The 21607-nt window shown below is 41.5% G+C and overlaps 1 protein-coding gene across 5 annotated transcripts in view; it reads right to left on the bottom strand.

Moving 5' to 3' along the window:
- EXOC6 (exocyst complex component 6) overlaps positions 1–20645 on the bottom strand; it is a 276968-nt gene extending 256323 nt beyond the window's left edge. For 2 of the 5 annotated variants that reach the window (XM_030203010.1, XM_030203011.1), the window contains exon 1: positions 20510–20645. In XM_030203010.1, the coding sequence (XP_030058870.1) occupies positions 20510–20613 (104 nt within the window). In that variant the 5' untranslated portion in view covers positions 20614–20645. Of the gene's footprint in view, positions 1–5517; positions 5945–5964; positions 6308–20509 lie in introns of those variants that run through there. The other 3 variants (XM_030203018.1, XM_030203012.1, XM_030203015.1) reach the window with 3 other exon arrangements.
- Between the last annotated feature and the right edge of the window lie 962 nt (positions 20646–21607).

The raw sequence follows: 21607 nt of genomic DNA, 5'->3' as shown, positions 1-21607 counted from the left end.
TAACCTGTTATGAAAACTATACCGTGTGGAAGAACTAGGACATGCTGTGAAAGAGGAAACATCTTCCTGGATAAACTGTGAACAAGTAAACTTTAGACATTAAGAATATTTCGTAAGCCAGAGCAGCAGTACTTGGCAAGAGAGTGTGTGTCAATCACTCTGAGATTAAAAACAAAGCAAGACTAAAAGTTATATTCAAATCATCAAGTTGTCTTAGAGCCAGGGAAACCATGAGGCATATTTTCAAAGCACTTTGGGAGGCTAAGTTCCATAGGTTTCTATGGAACTTTGGGAGGCTAAGTGCTTTGAAAATGAGCCTCCATGTTCTAAGACAACCCCACTCTCTCAAATGACATTCCATGTAACCATGGGCAAGTTACTTGATCTCCCACTATGACTTGGCTTGTAAGCTCTCTATACCTAAATTCTAATAATGAAGCAAGCCACCTTACGCATCATTTGCAAAAGGTGGCTAAACCTCAAAATGTATATTTAAGGGCTACCCTACACCCCCAGCACTAACATCTCCAACAAAGTGACTCTCCCTAAGAAGGGATTAAAGGAAGTGTAAAGAGAGGAATGAGAGTAGCTGTACTGACAGCCCCTCGGCTACATAGTAAGCTGTACTGTAGAAAAAGCATTAACATCATACCTATGTTATTTGAATGTTCTAATGTGTGCTTATTAGGTGTTTCATTGGAATTATGCTGACATCATATTATACCTATGTTATCTTAAAATGTTCTTCCATGCTGTCTATTATGGTATTGTTTGTATTGTACCGACGTTTATCATATCTCTGTTATATGATTGCTCTGAAGTGCTGTTAAATGTGTATATTTCTGACACTGTTTCATGTTAGTCCTATTACTGGGTTTCAATTTGCTGTTTCCATGTTTATCTCATTTAGGGCTCTGGTTACTAAGGTGCGCTAGTGTTTTTAGCACGTGCACAAAATTTGCGCACGCTGTGTAGGCGCCCTTAGGAATATTGTGGGCACCTACACAGTTAGCGCGCGGTAAAAGCACTAACGCGCCTCTACAGCGGCTTAGTAAACAGGGCCCTTATTGAATTTATGTTTATATTTGGCCATTCTACTATTGTTATGCTGTTAATAAAAACACTGTAAGGATATAATGCTTTAAGCGCTCCAGCTGGCCCAAAATACTGTAGTGTGAGTGTTGACAGGGAACTCAAATAGGGACCATATTACAGTCACTTTAGCATCGTTATATTGGATGCCGATTGCATATAGGACTGAATTTAAGGTTGTCACTTTGATTTTTAAAGCCCTGAACAATGTAGGCTAATCTCCTTGGTTGGCATCAATTTTGAAAAATGTACAAAACCTACTCATTCTTTAAGGTCTGAGGATAAGTGTTTGTTAGAGGTTCCAAGCTTTCAAACTGTTAAGTCTGTTAGGCTTTCAGGCTACTATTTTTCAAATTGCAGGGCCTAAGCTCTGGAATTCTTTGCCAAGTGAGATGTATAAAACGGAAACACTGCTCACTTTCAGGAAAGAGTTAAAAAAATATTTTTGTTTTTAAAGGCATTTGGGGAAATGGGGGGGGGGGGGGTGCCAGGAGTTAAAAGGATGGGTGGCACAGGCATGGCTGCTATCATTGTTTTTAATGTTGTTTGGTATATATATTTAATGTTATAAGTGATGTTTTTTTAATAATGTTTATGTAATTTTGTAATCCACCAAGAACATAGGACTGAGCCGAATAGAAATTGTGATACATAAATAAAATATGTTAAACTGTACCTGCTGTACACTGCCTTGGGTGAATTTATTCATAAAGGCAGTTAATAAATCCCAATTAATACACAAATTTGCCACCATGGCACAGTTTTATGGTACAGAAAATCAGAGCAGAAAAGAGGTTTGGAGCTGGAGAAAGAAGTGAGTACCTGGACACCTTATTCCAACTTCTCAGAATACGCCTCTCATCAAGAGAACAGAGTACAAGAGGAGAATTAAAAGTAAAAATCACTGCATTCATAAGAGGAAGTGCATGTGGAAAAGTGAAGCAGACGGATGACCAATACTAAAAAGACGCCAAGAACCTAGACCGTGCTGCCAAAAGGGCCTACCTCTCCGAAACTAGGGCTAGAGGTTCCTGAAAAAGTAGTTTATAAAAATCTTATAAAACAAGGGGACATTCCAGAAACTAATGACCAGCAGACTAAAAACAAATTGTTGAAAATGCTTATTTCATGAAGCACATAGTCAAGTTGGTTATCTGTTGCCAGAAAATATGGTCCAAACAACTTAGGGATCATTTTACTAAGCTGCCGAAGAAAACGGCCTTACGCGAGCTTTTCCTAGGCACCAAGGCCATTTTTACCACATGTTTTGAATTAACAGCCATGCACTAATGATGTCATTAGCATGCCCAATTTAAAAAAAAATTAGCCTGTGAGTGCTTACCAACGTGTATTTTGTAGGCGTAAAGGCTGATGTGCTAATACTGTGCTTATCAGTTAGCGCATAGTAATGCAGCTGATTAACGCAGAAGCACCCACTCTCTACCCCCACAGGGGCTATTCATAAATGCGATAACTCATTTTAACTCTAAGGTTCTACAGACTTCAGTCTTCAATACAACCCAAAGCCCACAGTAATCAAGGTCATCTGGGAACATACCAAAAGACTTAAGGTCACATGATTGATCTAGCTCAACTATGAAGTGGGGGGGTGGGGGGGGAGGACAGCACAACTGTGTGGGCCTCTGTGTATTTCTGTAGGAACTATAGGCACTGACAGAAAAGGTCACCAGAACTTGGAATACCTGGGCCTTGGACTGGGAGATTAAACCCTGAGCTATCCTGGAAACTAAGAACAAGGCACGATTTTCTTTTTAATTTTATCAACATGTTCAAAATAAATTCCAAGAATACACTTGATGCAGAAGAAATTTGAAGACAATCACTGTATACTTACAATCTATCGACTAAGTGCAATAGGAAAACTTCTTATATAAGGTATTATCTTGCCTCAAATTTAAAGTCCACAAAGAAGAGGCCAGAGAACGATAAAATTCATGGCAATTAAAAAAAAACCACAGTGGAAAAGGAAAGGAAGCAAATATCAGGTTTCTAACTATACTATGGAGTAGATGATACTGGCCTAGAAGATGAGGGAAGGGGAAACAGCACACTCAGAATCCAAAAAAAAGTGGTCAAATGACCCGGATCAAAGAAAACATTTCACAGAGTTCAACTTTATAACATTTGTAAGGGAAAGGGAACTGGGACTTGATATACCGCTTTTCTGAGGTTTTTGCAACTACATTCAAAGCGGTTTACATATATTCAGGTACTTATTTTGTACCATGGTTAATGGAGGGTTAAGTGACTTGCCCAGAGTCACAAGGAGATGCAGTGGGAATCGAACTCAGTTCCCCAGGATCAAAGTCCACTGCACTAACCACTAGGCTACTCTACTCCTCCACTCAACTGTAAGGAAATGTTAACCAAAAAAGTGCTCCCAACTGTTGTACTCTAGATCTCAATTTCAGGACTTGCTGGTGTAACTTCTGTTTCGACCTCACCACATCAGGGAAAACTAACTTTACAATTCAGAAATAAGACGTCTCAGTGATGAAAAAAACATTCTAAGTAACCACCAGTCTCAGTCTGGGATAACCATCTAATAAAGTGAATTATATCATGAAATGTGACCATGGTTAAAGGAAAAGCCATATTTGGGATTAACAAAATTAGGATAAATGGCAGAAAATTCAAATATGGCCTAAAGAAAAACTACAGCCCAACTTTCCTTTAAATTAAGAATTTAATGGTCTCAAGAGAGGAGGTAAATTGTTATCAAAGCTTCCTGGCTGGGGACCAAAGGAATCCATGGCCCTTGCTGTGATCATCAGCTACAGGCTCAGATCTCCTACTATATGCCAGAGAAAAGGGCACCCTAATTCTGTGATGACCTAATGACAGAAGCTTTATGATAATTCAGTTATATTTAGAAAATGCTTATTTAGAAGTTAGACAACTTCAGAGTACTCAACTTCACTCAAATGTTCAACGTAATTCTTTCTTGAACAGGGCTGAAAAAGGCATTGTCTTCCTTATAGCATCATCAGATCAGCGCGTGTGCTTCCGTTTTGGCTATAACTGAGCCATGCAATTTTCAAGGGGCACACCGCAATCCTCATTGATCCTTTAATTTAATTTAAGTTTTCTTCATTCTAATTTTTCAAAATTTTCAAGATTTACCAATTTTAAACACTAGATATCAATTTTTTTCAATTTCATGTACTTAGCTTTAACAGCAATACTTTTCGTGCTGGAGACATTAATCCACCGACATAGATCTACGTTTCGCAAACTTGCTGTATCAAGGTTGTCTCCTGTATCCACATCTCGGCGTTTTAGAAGTTAGTGCATGTGTCATCCCATTTAAGTCTAGGGGAATAAAACCATTCTCTGAATCCTGATGACTCCAGCTTGCCCTATGATCCTACTCTTTCTGATTTTTTTTTCCAGAAACTTTTTCCAGGTAACATCGCATCTTTTCTTTTCTTCCTGTCATATTATATAATGGAGCTCTTTTCTGCCTTTTGTACAATTTTGATATAAACCATTTTGAGGTTGGTTTCAAAAGGGGTATATATATAACATAACAAACATTTCTAGTTACCCCATATTTCTTCTACATTCCACTAGAACAAAGAAAACTAAAGTGAAGTTTATAATATAATCTACAGTAGCATGCATGCCAAGAAAAAAAAAGTAAATAAAATTTTATAAACACACTACTGGGATCTTGAACTTTCATGGACTAAAAACCCTATTCTGCTGTTGCTGCCACTCTCTGCCTAAACAATGCTAGCCCCAAATTCTCCATCCCCTGACAGCTCAATAGAAATACTCCTGTCCCCAGACACTACAATAACTGCATCATGTCACAAATGCTAAAACATAAAGACATGTATTAAGGGATTTCTATATTTTGTGTCTATGGGAAAATTGTTTAGTACAATACATCTGGTCCATTAGGTATATGCAGTTACCTGCAAAGCATACTGAAACAATAAAGCAGCACAAGGGTTTCATTAACAAGAAAAAAAAATAGGGAAGTAGAAGTGTGGAGCCAGAAAAGAGGCAGGAACAAGTGACTGTTCTCTAATTTGCTGCAGGCTCACCTCTCCCCTCCCCTTTCCTATGAAGTTATGAAATATACCTTGCACCTGCTATGAGGCACAATGGCCTGATGCCTTGAACCACTCTAGAAAGGCAAACTACCTTTCTACAACATACACCAGTTACTCTTACTGTGATTATAAAATTAATTTTGTTTCAAGAATAATGACAGTATTTGGATCAAACTAATCCTGTTATGCTGGGTTATGGGGAAGGGGTGAAATCATCAAGCATGGTCTCTTACTGGTTTATAATAAACTACAAGGTATTAATTAGGTCATACTCTGTAAACAAACTTCAAGCAACCCGACACACGACACATAACATGCCTTATGCGCACAAGGGTGACCTTACTCAACAAACTGCACGCAGGTGTGAAGACCTCCTCAACATTTAAATGCAGCAGGGCAAGCCTGTAAAGCTACACCATGCAATCAACATCCCTGAGACGCTCAGAACTCTCTCTTCCTTTTCAATCCATCTCCTGCACCAGATAGGTCAAGGCAGTGAACCTGAAACCCGGCCACACCCATCGACAGTGACACCTCTCAAAATCTGCAAGAGAGACCGGCACACACAGTGCGCGAGACTCCGTAACAACCCGGAGCCACAAAACGCCACCAGGCAAGGGGAAGGGCAGGGAGATGGGGGGAGTCAGCCACTGTTGCCGGGGCAGCGGAAGGATGCAGAGACAGTGCGGGGCAGTCGCAGCCCAGGCCTGTCCGGGAGGAACAGAAAAGGAGAAGGCAACACTCTCCGCAGACAGACCTCTCCCCGTTGCCCTTCTCGGGCTCTATTTACCGGAGGGTGGGTCCAACGCATGCCGTGTCGGTGCTCTCTATCTCCTGCAGGATCCGCTCGTGCTCGGGGACGCTCTCCAGGCTCTCGTTTTCCGCCATCTTGCTGGCGCGCGGCGTCCGAGGCTCGCTCTCGGCTGCAGTGCCCGTGACGACCGGCAGAGGGAGCGCGAACTTGCTACACTGCCTCACTGTTGGTTGACCTGCGCTCAGGTGCGCGCGAGGAATACACCGCCCAGCCCTGACAGAGTCGCGGAGAGGTCGGGGGAGGGGGCGGAGACAAACAGGGCTACAACCACCACCGCTGCAGTCTGCAGTCCATCTGAAAACTCTGCATGTGCTAAATGTAATGACTGCAAAAGAACATTTATGAGGTCAAAAAAAATAAACTGTAGGGATGCCTGGTAATGATTATATCGTGTAATGGTAAGTGCTATCTGAATATAAAAGTAGTGGCACACTTGACTTTTAAATGACTTTCGAAGGAGTTTTAATACACCAGCTGCCTCTATGTATTTAATAGATTCATTACTTGCAGCAGTTTACATGTTATTAACAACCTTTTGTCGTGGTATAGTTTAGAAATTAAAAAGGGAGATGACTTGCGAACTGAGACACAACATCCTTGCTCAAACATGGTTAATTTACTTCACAAATGAGGCAGTGTTGCTAGGCAATGTCATACAGAAAAATTGCTTTGCATAATGTGACATGGGTACGTGAGAAGAAAGTCTATTGTCATTTTTAAATTGTATTCTAATATTTTAAATTGTACTCTTGGGGAAAGTCAGTCTCTTTACTGTAATCCACATTGAACTTTTTATGTTTAGGTGGAACATAAATGCAATTTTATAGTTAATCCCCTAAATAAGGTGCAGAGCAAAATGTTAATAAAAAGGCAATAAAGACAAACATGCTATTACTACAACTACTACTTATAATTTCTATAGCGCTACAAGGCATACGCAGCGCTGTACACCGTACACAAAAAGACAGACCCTGCTCAAAGAGCTTACAATCTAGATAAAACAGACAGAACAATTAAGGGTATAGTCATTACACAGTGCCCCACCCCTCACCTCTAGGGGATCCTCCTGATGTGTCTCATAGAGTCCCTGGTTCAATGTCTGCAGTGTTTTTGTTCATTTGGCACAAATGTTAGTTGTTTGTTCCCATGTCTATTTGCTCCTGCTGTTGCACTTTCTGTCAAGGTTTTTATGTGAGACTCCATGTTAGGAATAAAAGATTTTAAAGTGTGATCTACTCTTGCACTCCTAAAAAAAATCTTACATAGAGAATATTACATTAACCAGTAGGTCTCATATTCTGGATAATCAGCACTCCCAGCTTCTATAACATATTCTGTGGAGAATTTCTAAGGGTCATCAAATGCCTTTGTACAAATGGCCCCTTTATCTGCTGTCATTTCTATATTCCTTAGATTTTGAAGGGCCTTTCATAGGTCTTCCTCTCTTCTCTACAAAGGTGATCACTTGATGGCCTCCTGGATTGTCATGGATGGTATTATCTCCTGACTCCTCTCCATCCAAGTGAACTTCTTGAGGTGATTCAGTGCAGTACGTGGAAGATTACCCTTATCTTTGCGCAGGCATGTTCCACAAGTGAACCCTTTCTACACTTTGCCTGTTAGTTTGATCACATTCTCAAACAGAAAAGGAGATCCAGACACTTCACAACCACAGGCTGTTGCGTGATGACTCTGGTTTCACTGAAATTTCAGCTTGTAAAGAGTTTACACCTCTTTCGGCTTGTTCATCTCACGGTTCCTGAGGTATGATGCTTGCCATAGGCAGTATACTCCCAGTGGCTGTGTTCCTGACCAGACCAAACCGTATGATTCATTGACTGAGTATTGCACTTCTAGACTCTAATGTTCAGTGTTACATTTCATTTTCAGAACATGAAATAATCTACGCTCAGGTTGTTTTTTTACCTTCTATTGGTATATTTAGGACTCATTTTCAAAACAATAAAATTGCAAAAAACATCATAAGGTGGCAGAAAGACTTTTTTTTCTCTCAAAAACGTCCAAGTGGCAATTTTTGGCTTCCTGATTTTAGATATTTTGCTCCAGAGTTCATCCAGATTTCAAGAGGGCAGGTTGGGGATGTGTTTTAGGTGGAACACGAGTAAAATCAAAAGACAGACCATTTTCTGTAATAATAGAACACAATGAAAATGCCTGGAGCCAAAATTAAGACATTTTGGGCTAGACCTGTTTCAGTTACAACTAAGAACTCCTTATTCAAAGCCACAGTAGTGATTCCTGGCATGGCAAATGCAACAAAGCCCATTCAGTTCCTATGTTGCATTTGCTGTGTGGGAATCACTACCACAGCTTTGTAAAAGGTGTCCTAAATAACCACTGGAAGGATTAAGGGATTACTTCCACCAGTGGTCACTGACCCCCTCCAAGCTCCCTACGATGTGACAGTACACACTGGGGGCAATAAGACAGCTTCAGATATGATGGCCATTCCTATTACAGCAGCAGGAAGGTCCCAGGAGTAGCCTAGTGGTCCGTGCAGTGGATTGTAGAGAAGAGAACCCAGGCCTTTATCCCACCCTAACTGGTTCACTTGTGGTAGAATTACAGAGTTGCAGGGGGATAGAAATTTCATCCATCCCTGCTGGAATCTCCATCCCGCCATCCCCACTGAAATCTCCATCCCTGTCCGTCCCTGCAAGTAATCTTCTCATCCCTGCCCATTCCCTTTTCTAAAATAACCTAACGTGATAAAATAACTCAACAGAAGCCTATGTTGATAACTTCCCCTCTCAATGCGTATGGGGATTTCAGTGCCATCAACCATATCCATTAATTTTTTTTAGCACTTTTATAATTGTCATGGTACAAGAAAAAGATAGGTAAGCTGGCCTGGCACTACACTTCTGCAGGAATCCTGCAGGACCTACATTCATCCCTGAGGGATCTTTGCATCCTTTCCTGCAGGAGTCCTATGCATCCTAGAAGGGATCCCCATGAGAGTCCCTCTAACCCCATTCCCATGCAGCTCTCTAGGTGGAATGTGTGGTACAGTAGGTATTTTTCTGCTCCTGGAGGGCTCACCATAAAATATAAGGGGATTTTGGTGAGATGTTTATCTGGGACCTTTTATATGAAGTCCACTGCAGTGCCCGCTAGGCTGCCCCACTGCTCTGCTGGGATGTCTTTGTGGCCACTAAGAATAATGCTTCCCAGACATCCCAAAAGCTAGTTTTTGGGTGTTTTTCTCTTGGATGTTTTCTTTTCCAAAATGGTGCCGAAGAAAAACACACTGAGCACAAAAAGGTAGGCATTTTTCAGGTACGAAAATAGCCAAGTTCACCAGTCAATTTTGTACATTTCTAGCAAAACATCCAAAATCAGACTTAGACATTTTATTGAAAATGCCCCTCTTAATGTGGTTTGTGTATTTCATTGCATTTATAGCTCACCTAGCTTTAGTAGATGAGGTACACCAAACAGATATAAAATACATAAAACTAATAACAGCAATAATAACCACAAATAATAAATCAAGAATAGAAATCAAATCTTGGTACTGTGTAATCATGCAGGCCAAAAATTGAAATAATTCCATTCAAATTCTGACATCAATGAGGAATGAGTGTTTCCTAGCTGGCACTGCATGCTAATGAAGGAGGAGGGAGTAAGGAAACGTGGATACATTTTTCTTTTCTTTTTAGAGCTTGATTGAGGAAAAGAGGCGGGACTTCCTCTGTTGGTACCCTCTTAATTCTGACAGTTATAAAGACCATCTTTTGAACATTAGCCTCTCTCAGATTATTTAAAATAAATGTTATTATATATCCGTAGCATAGAGATAGTAACATATTAAGGGCTTCTTTTACAAAGCCGCACTAGCGATTCCCACACAGCAAATGAGACGAAGCCCATAACCATTAAATGGGCTTCCTCTCATTTGCCACACAGGAATCACCAGTGCGACTTTGTAAAATAAGCCCTAAGTTTATAGCTGTGAGAGGATATTTTGACCTCACATGAAGAATCCTCAGAATTTGAGGTCATCTTTAGTTAGGGATCGATAAATTGAGTTCACTGCTTAATAGATGTATAGCACATTTTCCCATAAAAACTGTAATAAATAATTCTTTTGTTTGTAAATGGTGGAAAGTACTTGCTGCAGGACTGCTTGCTGTGAGGAGACAAAAGGACTGAAGCATTAAAAGAATCTATTTTTAGAAGCCTGTGTTAAAGACTGCCATTGTAAAAATGTCAGAGCAGCCATGTTGTAATAACTTTGCAGCACCTAGGCTATTGAAGCCTAAAAAGAATTTAAAATCTAGCCAAATCCAAAGTGGTTTCCATTACTCCAACTAGTCGTGTGGCAGCTGTAATATTGCCAGATCAAAAATTTCAAATTGCAGCCACTCAGTATTCAGTATAGATAGTTGATTGATCAGAACCCATTGTTAGTATGTTTGCCCTGAGGTTATTCCCCATCGACTCAACATAGATTAAGAGAATGTACAATCCCATTCTATCCTATCAGCATTGTAATTCATCTCCCCTTCCCCTCCTTATGTCTAGTCTAGTCTCCCCCTCTCTTTTTATTTGTCTTTCTTTATAGACCATCTACACGACCATCTACACTTCCGGAGAACACTAAAAACTTACCTGTTCAAAAAGGCATACCTTACCAATCCACCATAAATGCCTGATCTCTGCTACTCAACAAAACTAAAATACGTAATGGACATAACGCACCCCTTCCGTTGTACAATTCCCTTATGTGGCTGTACCATATGAACTTTATTCTTACCACAACATCAATCTGTATTTGTTTACACCAGAGTCTGCAAATGCCTCTCCGGTACTATGTAAGCCACATTGAGCCTGCAAATAGGTGGGAAAATGTGGGATACAAATGTAACAAATAAATAAATAAATAGAGTGTAAGCCACCCAGAAATCATGGTATGATGGGCGGGATAAAACTTGAAACTTTACCACCTCCTTAGTTTCCAAAGGGTAGAGGCCATGCATTTATGCTATAAATAGTAGTATGAAAATGATGGGCACAATTTCTGACCTGTGGCTGGCTGCTGAATTTTCTGACTCTGTGATATCTCAGTGTAGCATTCTAGACCAAATCAAAACACTATGGAGGCAATTTTAGAATTCTGTTTAGTCTCCATTTTAGTACCCCAAGGACAACAGTGGGAGCCTATTTGATAATGGTGTCTGGGTACACAAATTCTGTTATAGAGTTGATACTGGTGTGCCCTATATTTTGCACCCACATTTACAGCAGCCATAGACCTGGCATAACCGCAGTCACATAAACGTGTTTAACTTACAGTATTCTGTAAGCTACCCACATAATTGGGAGCCCCACCCATGTGCCACTTATATGTGCCATTACAGAATAACAATCAGGCCCCCTGCTTCTCTTTTTGTGAGTAAGCCCCGCCCATGTGCACACCTCCTTGCATTTACATGCTGTGCCACTTACAGTGCCATTAGAGAACAACAGTCAGGCCCCTTGCTACCCTTTCCACGGGTAAGCCCCACCCATCTGCATGCTCCCTTTCATTTACATGCTATGCCACTTACATGCCATTGCAGAACAACAATCAGGCCCCCTGCTACCCTTTCCACGGGAAAGCCCCACCCATGAGCATGCCCCCTTTCATTGACATGCTGTGCCACTGAAGCAAAACGGCAGATGGTCTGCAAACTCCAAGACGGAAAATCAACAAAGCAGATCATTATGAAAAAATGTAATTTATTAATAGATATTAAAAATTAGATATGGTACAGCCTGACAGAGGCCGTGTTTCGCCCAGCAGGGCTGCTTCAGGGGCTACACAATGATCCTCTACTATCAAAATATGGTAGATTTGATGAAACCAAATGTACTGAAGAACGCAGTCATGAATCTTCTAGTATATATATTGAAAAAAACAGCTCAACCGAATAAACCAGAAAAATGTGCTGACATAAGATGTATCGGACACTCTCTTGATTCTGGTAATGCTGAAAAAAGAATCAAGAGAGTGTCCGACATATCTTCTGTCAGCACATTTTTCTGGTTTATTCGGTTGAGCTGTTTTTTTCAATATATATACTAACGACTGCGGTCTTCAGTACATTTGGTTTCATCAAATCTACCATATTTTGATAGTAGAGGATCATTGTGTAGCCCCTGAAGCAGCCCTGCTGGGCGAAACACGGCCTGTGTCGGGCTGTACTGTATATAATTTTTAATATCTATTAATAAATTACATTTTTTCATAACGATCTGCTTTGTTGATTTTTCCATGCTGTGCCATTACAGAACAACGAGCAGGCCCTCTGCTACCCTTTTCATGGGTAAGTGTACAGTTAGTTTCTTATTTTCACAGTTCATCGATGGGAGGGAGGGAATTGTTCTTTTTCATTGTAATCTTCTTTGGTGTTGATTTGCACTTGTATATTTGTTTCAAATTTAATAAAGTTGATTTAATTTAAAAAAGCATAAGTGCTGTAAATTCACATGTGCAAGAGGTGTTTAAATGCGGGTGCCCAGTTACAGAATTGCCTTTCATATCGTTATTTAGCTTTTTACTTGCAGTAGCACACTTGTGACTTGAGGATATACATCATGGTTGGATAAAGACACATCGTAGTCCTCAGGCTCCTACCTGATAATATACCCAAGCTGTGCAATATTCCGCAGTTTACACCTGGTCATACCTTACTGAAGGGCTTTTTTTATTTATCACCCTATCCCAGCATTGCATCATCATCTCCTCCGTAATACTCTAGCACAAGTACTATGTATATATTGTATTCAATGTGCCTTGTTTTTGACAGATTCTGGCAAGAATAATAAGGCTTTTATATTATGATAGAATCTGTTGTTATGGAGACTGATATTGTTATCATTTCATCACTTCTGCAGTACTTCAAACTCCAACAATCACCACATCTACTGTAATAAACACATCTAGTCCTGAGAATTGAAAACAAGTTTTTAAGGGCCCTGTTTACTAAGGTGTGCTAGCGCTTTTAGCGTGTCCTAAAAATTAGTGCACACTAAACACTAGAGACACCCATATATTTCTATGGGTGTCTCTAGCATTTAGCATGCACTAAAAACACTAGCACACCTCTATCACGGCTTAGTAAACAGGGCCCTAAATGTTTAAACAGTTCATTCTATCACAACTGGAAAGGTATACTCCATAAAGTGCGTAAAATTTCTTGAGGTGTTCTTCACACTGTAGTGCTAATTTTATGAAAGCATTTTCACACTCAAATGCTGTTTTATATGTGTAAAATGCCATATAAGATTCCCTATATTGTAAAATACAACGACAGGAACAAATGTAGTTTTTTGCGACCTAGGTGTAGGTATGTTCACGAACAGGTTGTGAGTGGAGTCACAATTGATGCATGTGTTTTTGAAACTCTGCACAAATCGCCCATATTTCATGTGTGGACATTTATGCCTGGCTCCAAGCTGATATAAATATCCATGACCTCAATTTAGTTGTGATTTCAACAGTTTTTGTTCCAGAGTTATATTAAAACACTTAAGCACCTACTTGTACTTACAATCTAGGTAGCCTGTTATAAAATTACCCTTCAGCGGTCTGCTCATTCACCATTTCTTTATCTCACTACTTCCCCCATTATGCCTCAGTCATTTTCCACAGTGCTCCCCCCTCCTGAAACCCCTTAAGCCTCATCACCACCCCCAGCCTCTATCTGCTGTAATATTGTTCTTGCACTCTAGACTTCATCACCTTTCAGCTACTCATTTCTTTATCCTTGCAAAAAGGTTTGAGTTTTGCCCACAGAAATTCACAGAGGGGCTGGCAGAGAGGTGCAAGTGAGTCTTGAGGAGGTAGCCTGGAACCATGTAGAGGCAGTTAGTGATAGGTAAATAGCTGTTACAAGAACATTTTGTACATATGGGGCATTCTCTTCCCCACCTCCACCTCTCTATACATTGAAGGCCCTTGTCCTGGGCCCCTTTCACTCACTTTCTCCCCCCCCCCCCCCCCCCCCCCCCGCCCTCTTTGTGCTGATTCCTTGTGCTCGCCCTCATTCCTTTCCCCATGTACTATTTAAAGGATAAGATATTTCTCTCAGACCTAATCTCTAACTAATTTCACTTTAGCCCAAATAACAGACTATACTAGTGTGTGGGTGTCTTACAAACAATGGATGATGTAGTCAGTGGTGTGCTGGAGCAGGCTCTCACAGGCTCGCAAGAGCCGTTTGTTAAGTTTTTAAGAATTTTGGGAGCCGGTTGTTAAAGTAGGGCCCTCCATGGCTACTTTAACAACTGGCTCCCAAAATGTGGGCTTGGGCCCCCTGCTGAATTCTCTTTTACTTTGCTGGTGGGGGGATGCTGAGCCCTGCCAGCCAAGTAAATAGACTGCTGCTGCTCCCCGCTCCTTGTTTCCAGCTCTGAGCAGCAAGCTGGGATTTCTCGAGCATGTGTGAGAAGTTCCAGCATGCTGCTCAGAGGAAGACCTTGGGAGTGGTGGCAGTCCATTTATTGGCTGCCAGCAAAGGTATGCCTAGTGTGCCTGCACCAAGGTAGGGAGGAGAGAGAGACAACTGTTGCTCCCCCCGCCACCCCTGGCCCTTCCAACTGCAGAGCTGGATATGTCCGGAGAGAGAGCCTGTTGTTAAAAATTTACCAGCACACCCCTGATGTAGTGACATCAGCAATTCTTGTTGGCTAGAGTGCAAAGAACAGGTGCAGCCTTTCTAAAATGCAGCTCCACAAGCCTTCCTAGAGACATACAAGTTGGGATGCCTACATTTAGGCAAGTATTTTAGAAAAAGGTCTGCTGACATAGATTACCTTCTAAAATACATGCCTGCATAGACATCCCAGTGGCAGGACATCTAGTAGGAGCACCCAAGATGGCAATAATAAATGCCTATCCCACTGCTAGATAGACATGTCATGTTCGGTACTACACGTCAATGTGATAATTTAACACTACAGATGTGGCAGTGCCAAACACTGCACACCCGTGATAGCACTCAAACCATTTTCCCCCACCAGTATTGCAATACTCTTCCCCGACCAGCATCACCAACCCTCTGGGGCATCTTCAGGAACCTCCTCCCCCCCCCCCCCCCCAGCATTACACCCACCACCAAAGCAGCATCAAGACCAGCATCAACAACCCCCCTCTGGATGGCCCATCCCCTGGCAGTGAAGGCCCCAGGGCTAAAATAACATGAAGGAGGCGCTTAGGCCACCAGTACCTCCACCCTCCCAACCCAGACCCTTGATTTCCTGGGAGTCGCTCATGCCTACCTGTGTTTCAAATGGCCACCAAGGCCTTTAGTAGTAATATTCTGATATTACTGCTAGGAGTCATGCTTCCATGTAAGCGTATTTTTCCTATATGTGGAAGCCTGACCCCCCCCCCCCCCCCCCCCAGCAGTAATAGTTGTAGTATTACCGATAGAGGTTTCGGCAGCTATTTTGAGTTCCAGGAGGATACGAGTGGGGAGCAAGTGGGCATCACTCCAACCCACTAGACACTAGGGACTCCACAGTAGGTTCCAGAGGCTGGGGTGGGGGAGAGTGGTAGCCGAGGACACTTCATATCATTTTAGCCCCAAGGGTGTTCGCCATCTGGGAAGATGGTTGATGCTGGTGGGGGGGTTCCTGAATCTGTCTCAGGGGGTCTTGAGGTTGCCCTGAAAGGGGGTCGTTGATGCTGGGTGGGGGAAGGCTCATACCATTGTGTGCCGAGGGGAGTGTTAGCATAATGGGACCAACAGAATGGGATGTACTGCCCCTTAGATAGGCACTTAGCCATGCTTTGGTGAAGGTCTATATTTTGGGTTTCCAGCTGCAGATGTGCACTACCTATTTCAGATAGGGAACGCACATCTGTATTGTAGTTCCACCCAGAACACTCCCTCTCCCCACCCTCACTACACCCCTTTGTTATCAGGAGCACTTGTCTTCTCGATATCTAAAAGGCCCCTCTTCTAATGACATTTAAATGCCTGTATCTCTCCACACATTTAAATGGTGCCTTTTAGACCTCAGAATGCTTCTAAGAAGAGGGTATATCATTAGGGCTCCTATTTCTAGGTGTATTTCCAATGTTTATCCAATACACACCTATTTTAATTTTTTTGCATTCAGGTTTTTTTTTTTATATCAGTGTTTATTGGTTAAAGTCTAAAATCAGAAGCCCTACGTATGATATTGCAGTTTGGATAGCAAATCATATAATGGAAAATTGAACAACATTTCTAAAAATAACAAAAAGCTCTTAAACTGAGGATGGAATTTCACTGGAAGACAATAAGGGATATTTTCAATATGACGTTTAAGTTCGAAAATCTGAATAGGAAAGAAGGTCTGTCACGAAATGCCTAGCCACCCGCCTGGGGTTATGCCTTGGCTACTTAGAGGGTCTATCCACAGCTCAGGTCTGCCTGCACCTGCGCTCTACACTAGCACCCTCCTCCCTCCAACTCGATCACAACCACCTCTGGCCGAGTCTCCCACTCTCAAGTTATCTGCAGTGATTTCTAGGTTACTGGGCCCACACTCCCAGTGGTCCCACAGTTCCCTGAAAGCACGGACCCAATACACAAACCACCAGGATTCTTTATTAGTCCAGACAAACAGGGCGAACAAACATTTATGTTAGTCTCTTAAAAATATTGAACAGTGGAACAAAATAGTGCAAATAGCAACCAGTAACAGGTAACTGAAATATGGATCAATTATAACATTAACTAAACATTTGCATACTGTCTAAACAGTACCTGGGAAGATCAGACATTCACCAAGCCTCAGCAAAGAGATCTGCCTCTCTTTTCTCCCAGGGTAAGACTGAAGCAACAGCCAGTACTACTGGGTAATTTTTCAAACTCCAGGCCAATCAGACCCAGACAACAAATTTTAAAGTATACTGCTGCTTGCTTCCTGCTTGTTTTGAAACGAAACATTCAGTTCCCTATAACAGCTTTACAGCAAAGAAACACTACCTGCTGGCCAAATAGGAGAATATACTAAAGGACATAAAACAGGAAAATATCTAATATATTTTACAGACCTAAAGCATACTGTTTCTTCACAAGGTCATTTTCAAAAAAAGAAAAATGGGGCACCCTGTGGGGCACTGCAGTGGATTTCATAAAATTCTCCCAGGTACACAACTCACCATTGTTCCCTTATCTTGTCTGCTGAGCTCACCAAAACTCACTACCCCACAACTGTACACCACTACCATAGACCTTATGGGTGAAGGGGGCACCTCTGTGGTTACAATTAATTTCTGGTGGGCTCACATTTTCCTCCACAAGTGTAACAGGTAGGGGGAGGTATGGGCCTAGGTCCACCTGTCTGCAGTGCACCGCACCCACCACTAGACTACTACAGGGACCTGCATGCTGCTCTAATGGAACTGAGTATAACATCCGAGGCTGGCAGGTAATGTTTATAATCATATTTCAGGTGGGAGGGGTTAGTGACTACTGGGGGAGTAAAGGGAGGTCATCCCTGATTTCCTTCAGTGGTAATCTGGTCATTTAGGGCACCTTTTTGTGCCTTATTTGTTATAAAAACACAGGTCTAGCTCAAAACATCTGTTTTAGTCCTGGACAGTTTTGTTTGATTATGGCTGAAAAACGTCCAGCTGTTAGGAATACCGAGATCCCGCCCTAAACATGCCCTGACACGCCTCCTTGTGATTTGAATGCACTTCTGACAGACTTGTTAGAAAAACATCTAAAAATTGTTTTGGAAAATACCGATGTGGATGTTTTTGTGAGAAACACTGTTTTGAACAAGCAGATTTTGTCCACTTTTTGGACATTTTTCTCTTTTGAAAATGAGCTCCAATGTGGTGGTATGTGATCTGTGATAGGTGAAGGTTTCTGTTAGGTATTTCCATCCATCCTACATCCCCCTTGTGCAACAGAGTAAGCTGTGTGTTTTGTGTGCTTTGTAAGGAGTATTACATGGGTACCTGGTGGTGAGAAGAGTTCAGTGGAGTGATTATGAATTGTACTGAGTAAGGGATAGTATGTGGTGGGTGCATTATAGGTGAGAGGTGGTGTCTAGGGTATGTGATTGAGAGTAGACTGGTCCCTCTAGTCTAATGGTTAATACAGTGGATTGTAAACCAAGGGACCCAGGTTCAAATCCCATTTCAGCTTTATATGAGGGAAGCCACTGCTTGCCCGGGATTGGTAGCATGGAATGTTGCTACTAGTTGGGTTTTTGCAGGTACTTGTGACCTGGATTACCAGGCCATTGTTGGAAGCAGGATACTGGGCTAGATGGACCATTGGTCTGACCCAGTATAGCTATTCTTATGTGTTTTGTCAGTACTAGTGGGTGGCATGTAGGGTGTGAGGTGAGTAAGGGTTGTAGGGTGTGTAGTGTGAGGAAGGTGAGGGTTGTATGAGGAACAGAAGGTGGAAGCAAGAGAGAGAGTTATGCTGGAGGGCTAAGTCAGCTTCAGTAGGAAGGCAGTTTTTATATTAAACAATTGCAGAGGAGAACAGAGCCAGAGGAACAGAAGATGTTGGTACACATGTTGCATAGCTGCAAAGGTTGTATAGCAAAAAAAAGAAAACAAACAAACAAAAGAATGGAGGAACCACTGCAAGTGCGGAATGCATGTCTGTGGAACCAGTCCTCCACTCCCACCTTGTCCTACACAGAAGATCCCATCCCTCCCTCAGCACATACACATATCAGACTAGATTCTATATATTATGCCTAAAACATGGGCACCGAAATGAAATACGCCTAAGCATATTCTATAAAGTACGCCTAAATTGAGACACACTTTATAGAATAAGCCTAAATTTCCATGCGGTTTATAGAATATGCTGAGCGCCTGTCTGCATGACTAAATTTAGTCACAAGCAGTTATGCCTTTGTAAAACTTGGTGTAAATGCCAACACCTAAATTACACACAGACAGGTGTATTCTATAACCACGCACATAGATTTTAGAAACAACCCACCCATTCAACACCCATGGCCATGCCCCCTTTCCAACTACTCAACATAGAATTTACACACATCACGTTATAGAATACGCTTAGTTCTGCGTGTAAATTCTAATTAATGCAAATTAGTGTCAATTGATTGTTAGGTGGCAATTATCGGCACTGATTGGCTTGTTAACTAATTAAGTTGCCTGTTCAAATCCAGAATATGACTGGATTTGTGCATACAATTTAAGTTGCTATGTAGAATCCGTGGGATTGTGCTTCAGTGCCGCCGCCCCCCCCCCCCCCCCCACACACACACACACCCCTCTGTCCTACCCCTGCAAACACATTCATATTCCCTACACGTCTCAAACACTCCTCTGCCTCTTCCCAAACTCACACACATATATGCAGGCTTCTGCTAGGTTTCAGAGGGTCTACACTAGTTAGTTTAATTTTTTTGAATTGGGAATTCTTTGATTTAACACTACAGTTTTAGATTTGTTTCATAGTATACAGGATGAAGGAAAAGAAAGTAACCCCCTAGAGTTTTTTGCTGTTTTCTCAGCAACCGCTTTGAATTTCAACGAGAAATTTTACGTACTTATTTAATCATTGTACTGAAATTTTATATACCTATTAATCATCATACGTATTACTATTAAACAACATTTAATTATTTTATTCTACATTGATGTTACTGACATCTTAGCGTTACTACCTAGCAATTTTAACGTGTTAAAAATGTTCAAGCTACAACATTGTACAAATAATGTCATTCAAATTATATAATTAACAATGTGTCAAAATTTTGCAGTCACTGTGAATTGTCAAAGTGTCCACCCCCAGCTTTAACACAAGCCTTCAGTTGCTTTGAGAAAATCTTAACAGCCTTGTGGATTGGTCCATTTGACAAGCTGTCCCAGATCATCTCTAGCGCTTCCTTGAGTTCAGTGATTGTTTGCGGCTTTGGGTTGAGTTTGTGATAGGCCTCCAACATTGCTCCCCAGAGAAAAGTCTACGTCACTGTGACATCATTAACAGTAAGTTGGTACCCCCATTTCATTTTTCAAATAGTGGTAGTTTTACAGTGCAATATTTTTTGAATGTGTGAAAATCTCTGGGTGGTCACGCAAAAAGTCTGTAGCTTTGCCATGTTTAAAGATAATCTCAAATAAACCTGTAAAATTTCACAATCAAATTCTAAGCAGTTGCTGAGAAAACAGCAAAAAAAAACTCTAGGGAGTTACTTTTTTTTTTTACCTCACACTGTAGAAATAAATACATGGTATCTAAGTGCAATAATATTGTTATATTTGAACAGGTTGCTGCTCTTAGACGAGTCATTACCCTCTTCAGTAACCCTGTGTCCTGACAGTCACGTATCAATTAAATGAAATGGTAACTCATTCAACATCTCAGGATCCAAACTGTATTCCTACTGCCAAGTTCATATTTCTAACTTTGGGAACAGACATATCACCTCCTGCTTGTGCATTGTTCTGTTGCTTTGACACACTGGTGTTGAACTACTTCGATCTTTAAATATGATGTAGGAAAAAATTACCCACCTTAAAGTGTTTCCAAGGGGTAGCTCTAGGGACTCGATCTCTGCAAAGATAGTTTCCAGTGCTTGATCTTCTTTGCCCTCATCCACAGCATAGTTTTCTGCCATGTCTGGGTTTTGGATAGGTACAGTACAGCAAGTAGCAAACGCTGCTGCCTTCTTGTTTTTCTGAAGTTCAAGGAAAAATCCTACAGTCAGCAAAGCCAGCAGTGAATCCGCCATCCCTCTTATAGCCTCTTATTGCTGAGTAATGACCCTTTTGCAGAGGACACTTCCCCCATCTCCTCATGAGAATCCAGTACAGTATATCAGCACAGTTGTCCTTGCAACACTCTGGCTAATACTTTATCATTTAACCCTCACCTCTTCATGAGCATTACTGTATGCTTTCTTTTGTTTTCTAAATTCCTGTTGGAGGACATTTTACTGATTCATTGTTCTTCATTTAAATATTGCATCTAATGATGGAACATATGAATTGAAACACCAGACACAGCGTACAGTATGTGTCTTTCTTGTTAGCTTTGAAAAGAAGAACTTTCTAAGCTGCTGATCGAAACCTTTTATAGAAACTTTAAAATCTGATCAGCCAATTGGAACCTTTTTGGTGACAAAGGGGAGGAGTTATCAAAGTGGGCTACTGTTAAGTCGGGTAGCACAGGGTCCTGTTTTATGGAATAAGACCCTCTGCTATTAACAATAGCCCGTGTTGATAACTTCCCCCCTTAATCCCATAACACAGTCTCCCGGCTGCATAAAAGTTTGCATCAGTTAATAAATGAATCATTAGATACTTAAAGGGCATTTTCAATATGACGCAGGGTTGGTGCTAGGGTCTCTGGTGCCCCCTGCAAACTATCAGTCGCCCTCACCCTGCCCCAGCCCAGCAACTCCTTTCTTCTCCCTCTTCCCCCTTCTCCCACCCACCCCCTTTTTCAGCTCCAGCTCCATTCTCACACACGTCCTCTGGATCAGCTCCCACTTACAGCTCTGCCTCTAGTCAGATGGGTCTGGTGCACTGGCAATGTGTGCTTCTCTGAGCCACACGAATTAACTACTTCTGATTTCATGGAACTGGAAGTAGTTAATTTTGTGACTCAGG

Source organism: Microcaecilia unicolor, chromosome 5 (genome assembly GCF_901765095.1).
Source record: "Microcaecilia unicolor chromosome 5, aMicUni1.1, whole genome shotgun sequence".
NCBI lineage: Eukaryota > Metazoa > Chordata > Amphibia > Gymnophiona > Siphonopidae > Microcaecilia > Microcaecilia unicolor.
The sequence above is the reverse complement of the archived record's forward strand: the minus strand, read 5'-3'. Positions and strand labels throughout refer to the sequence as shown.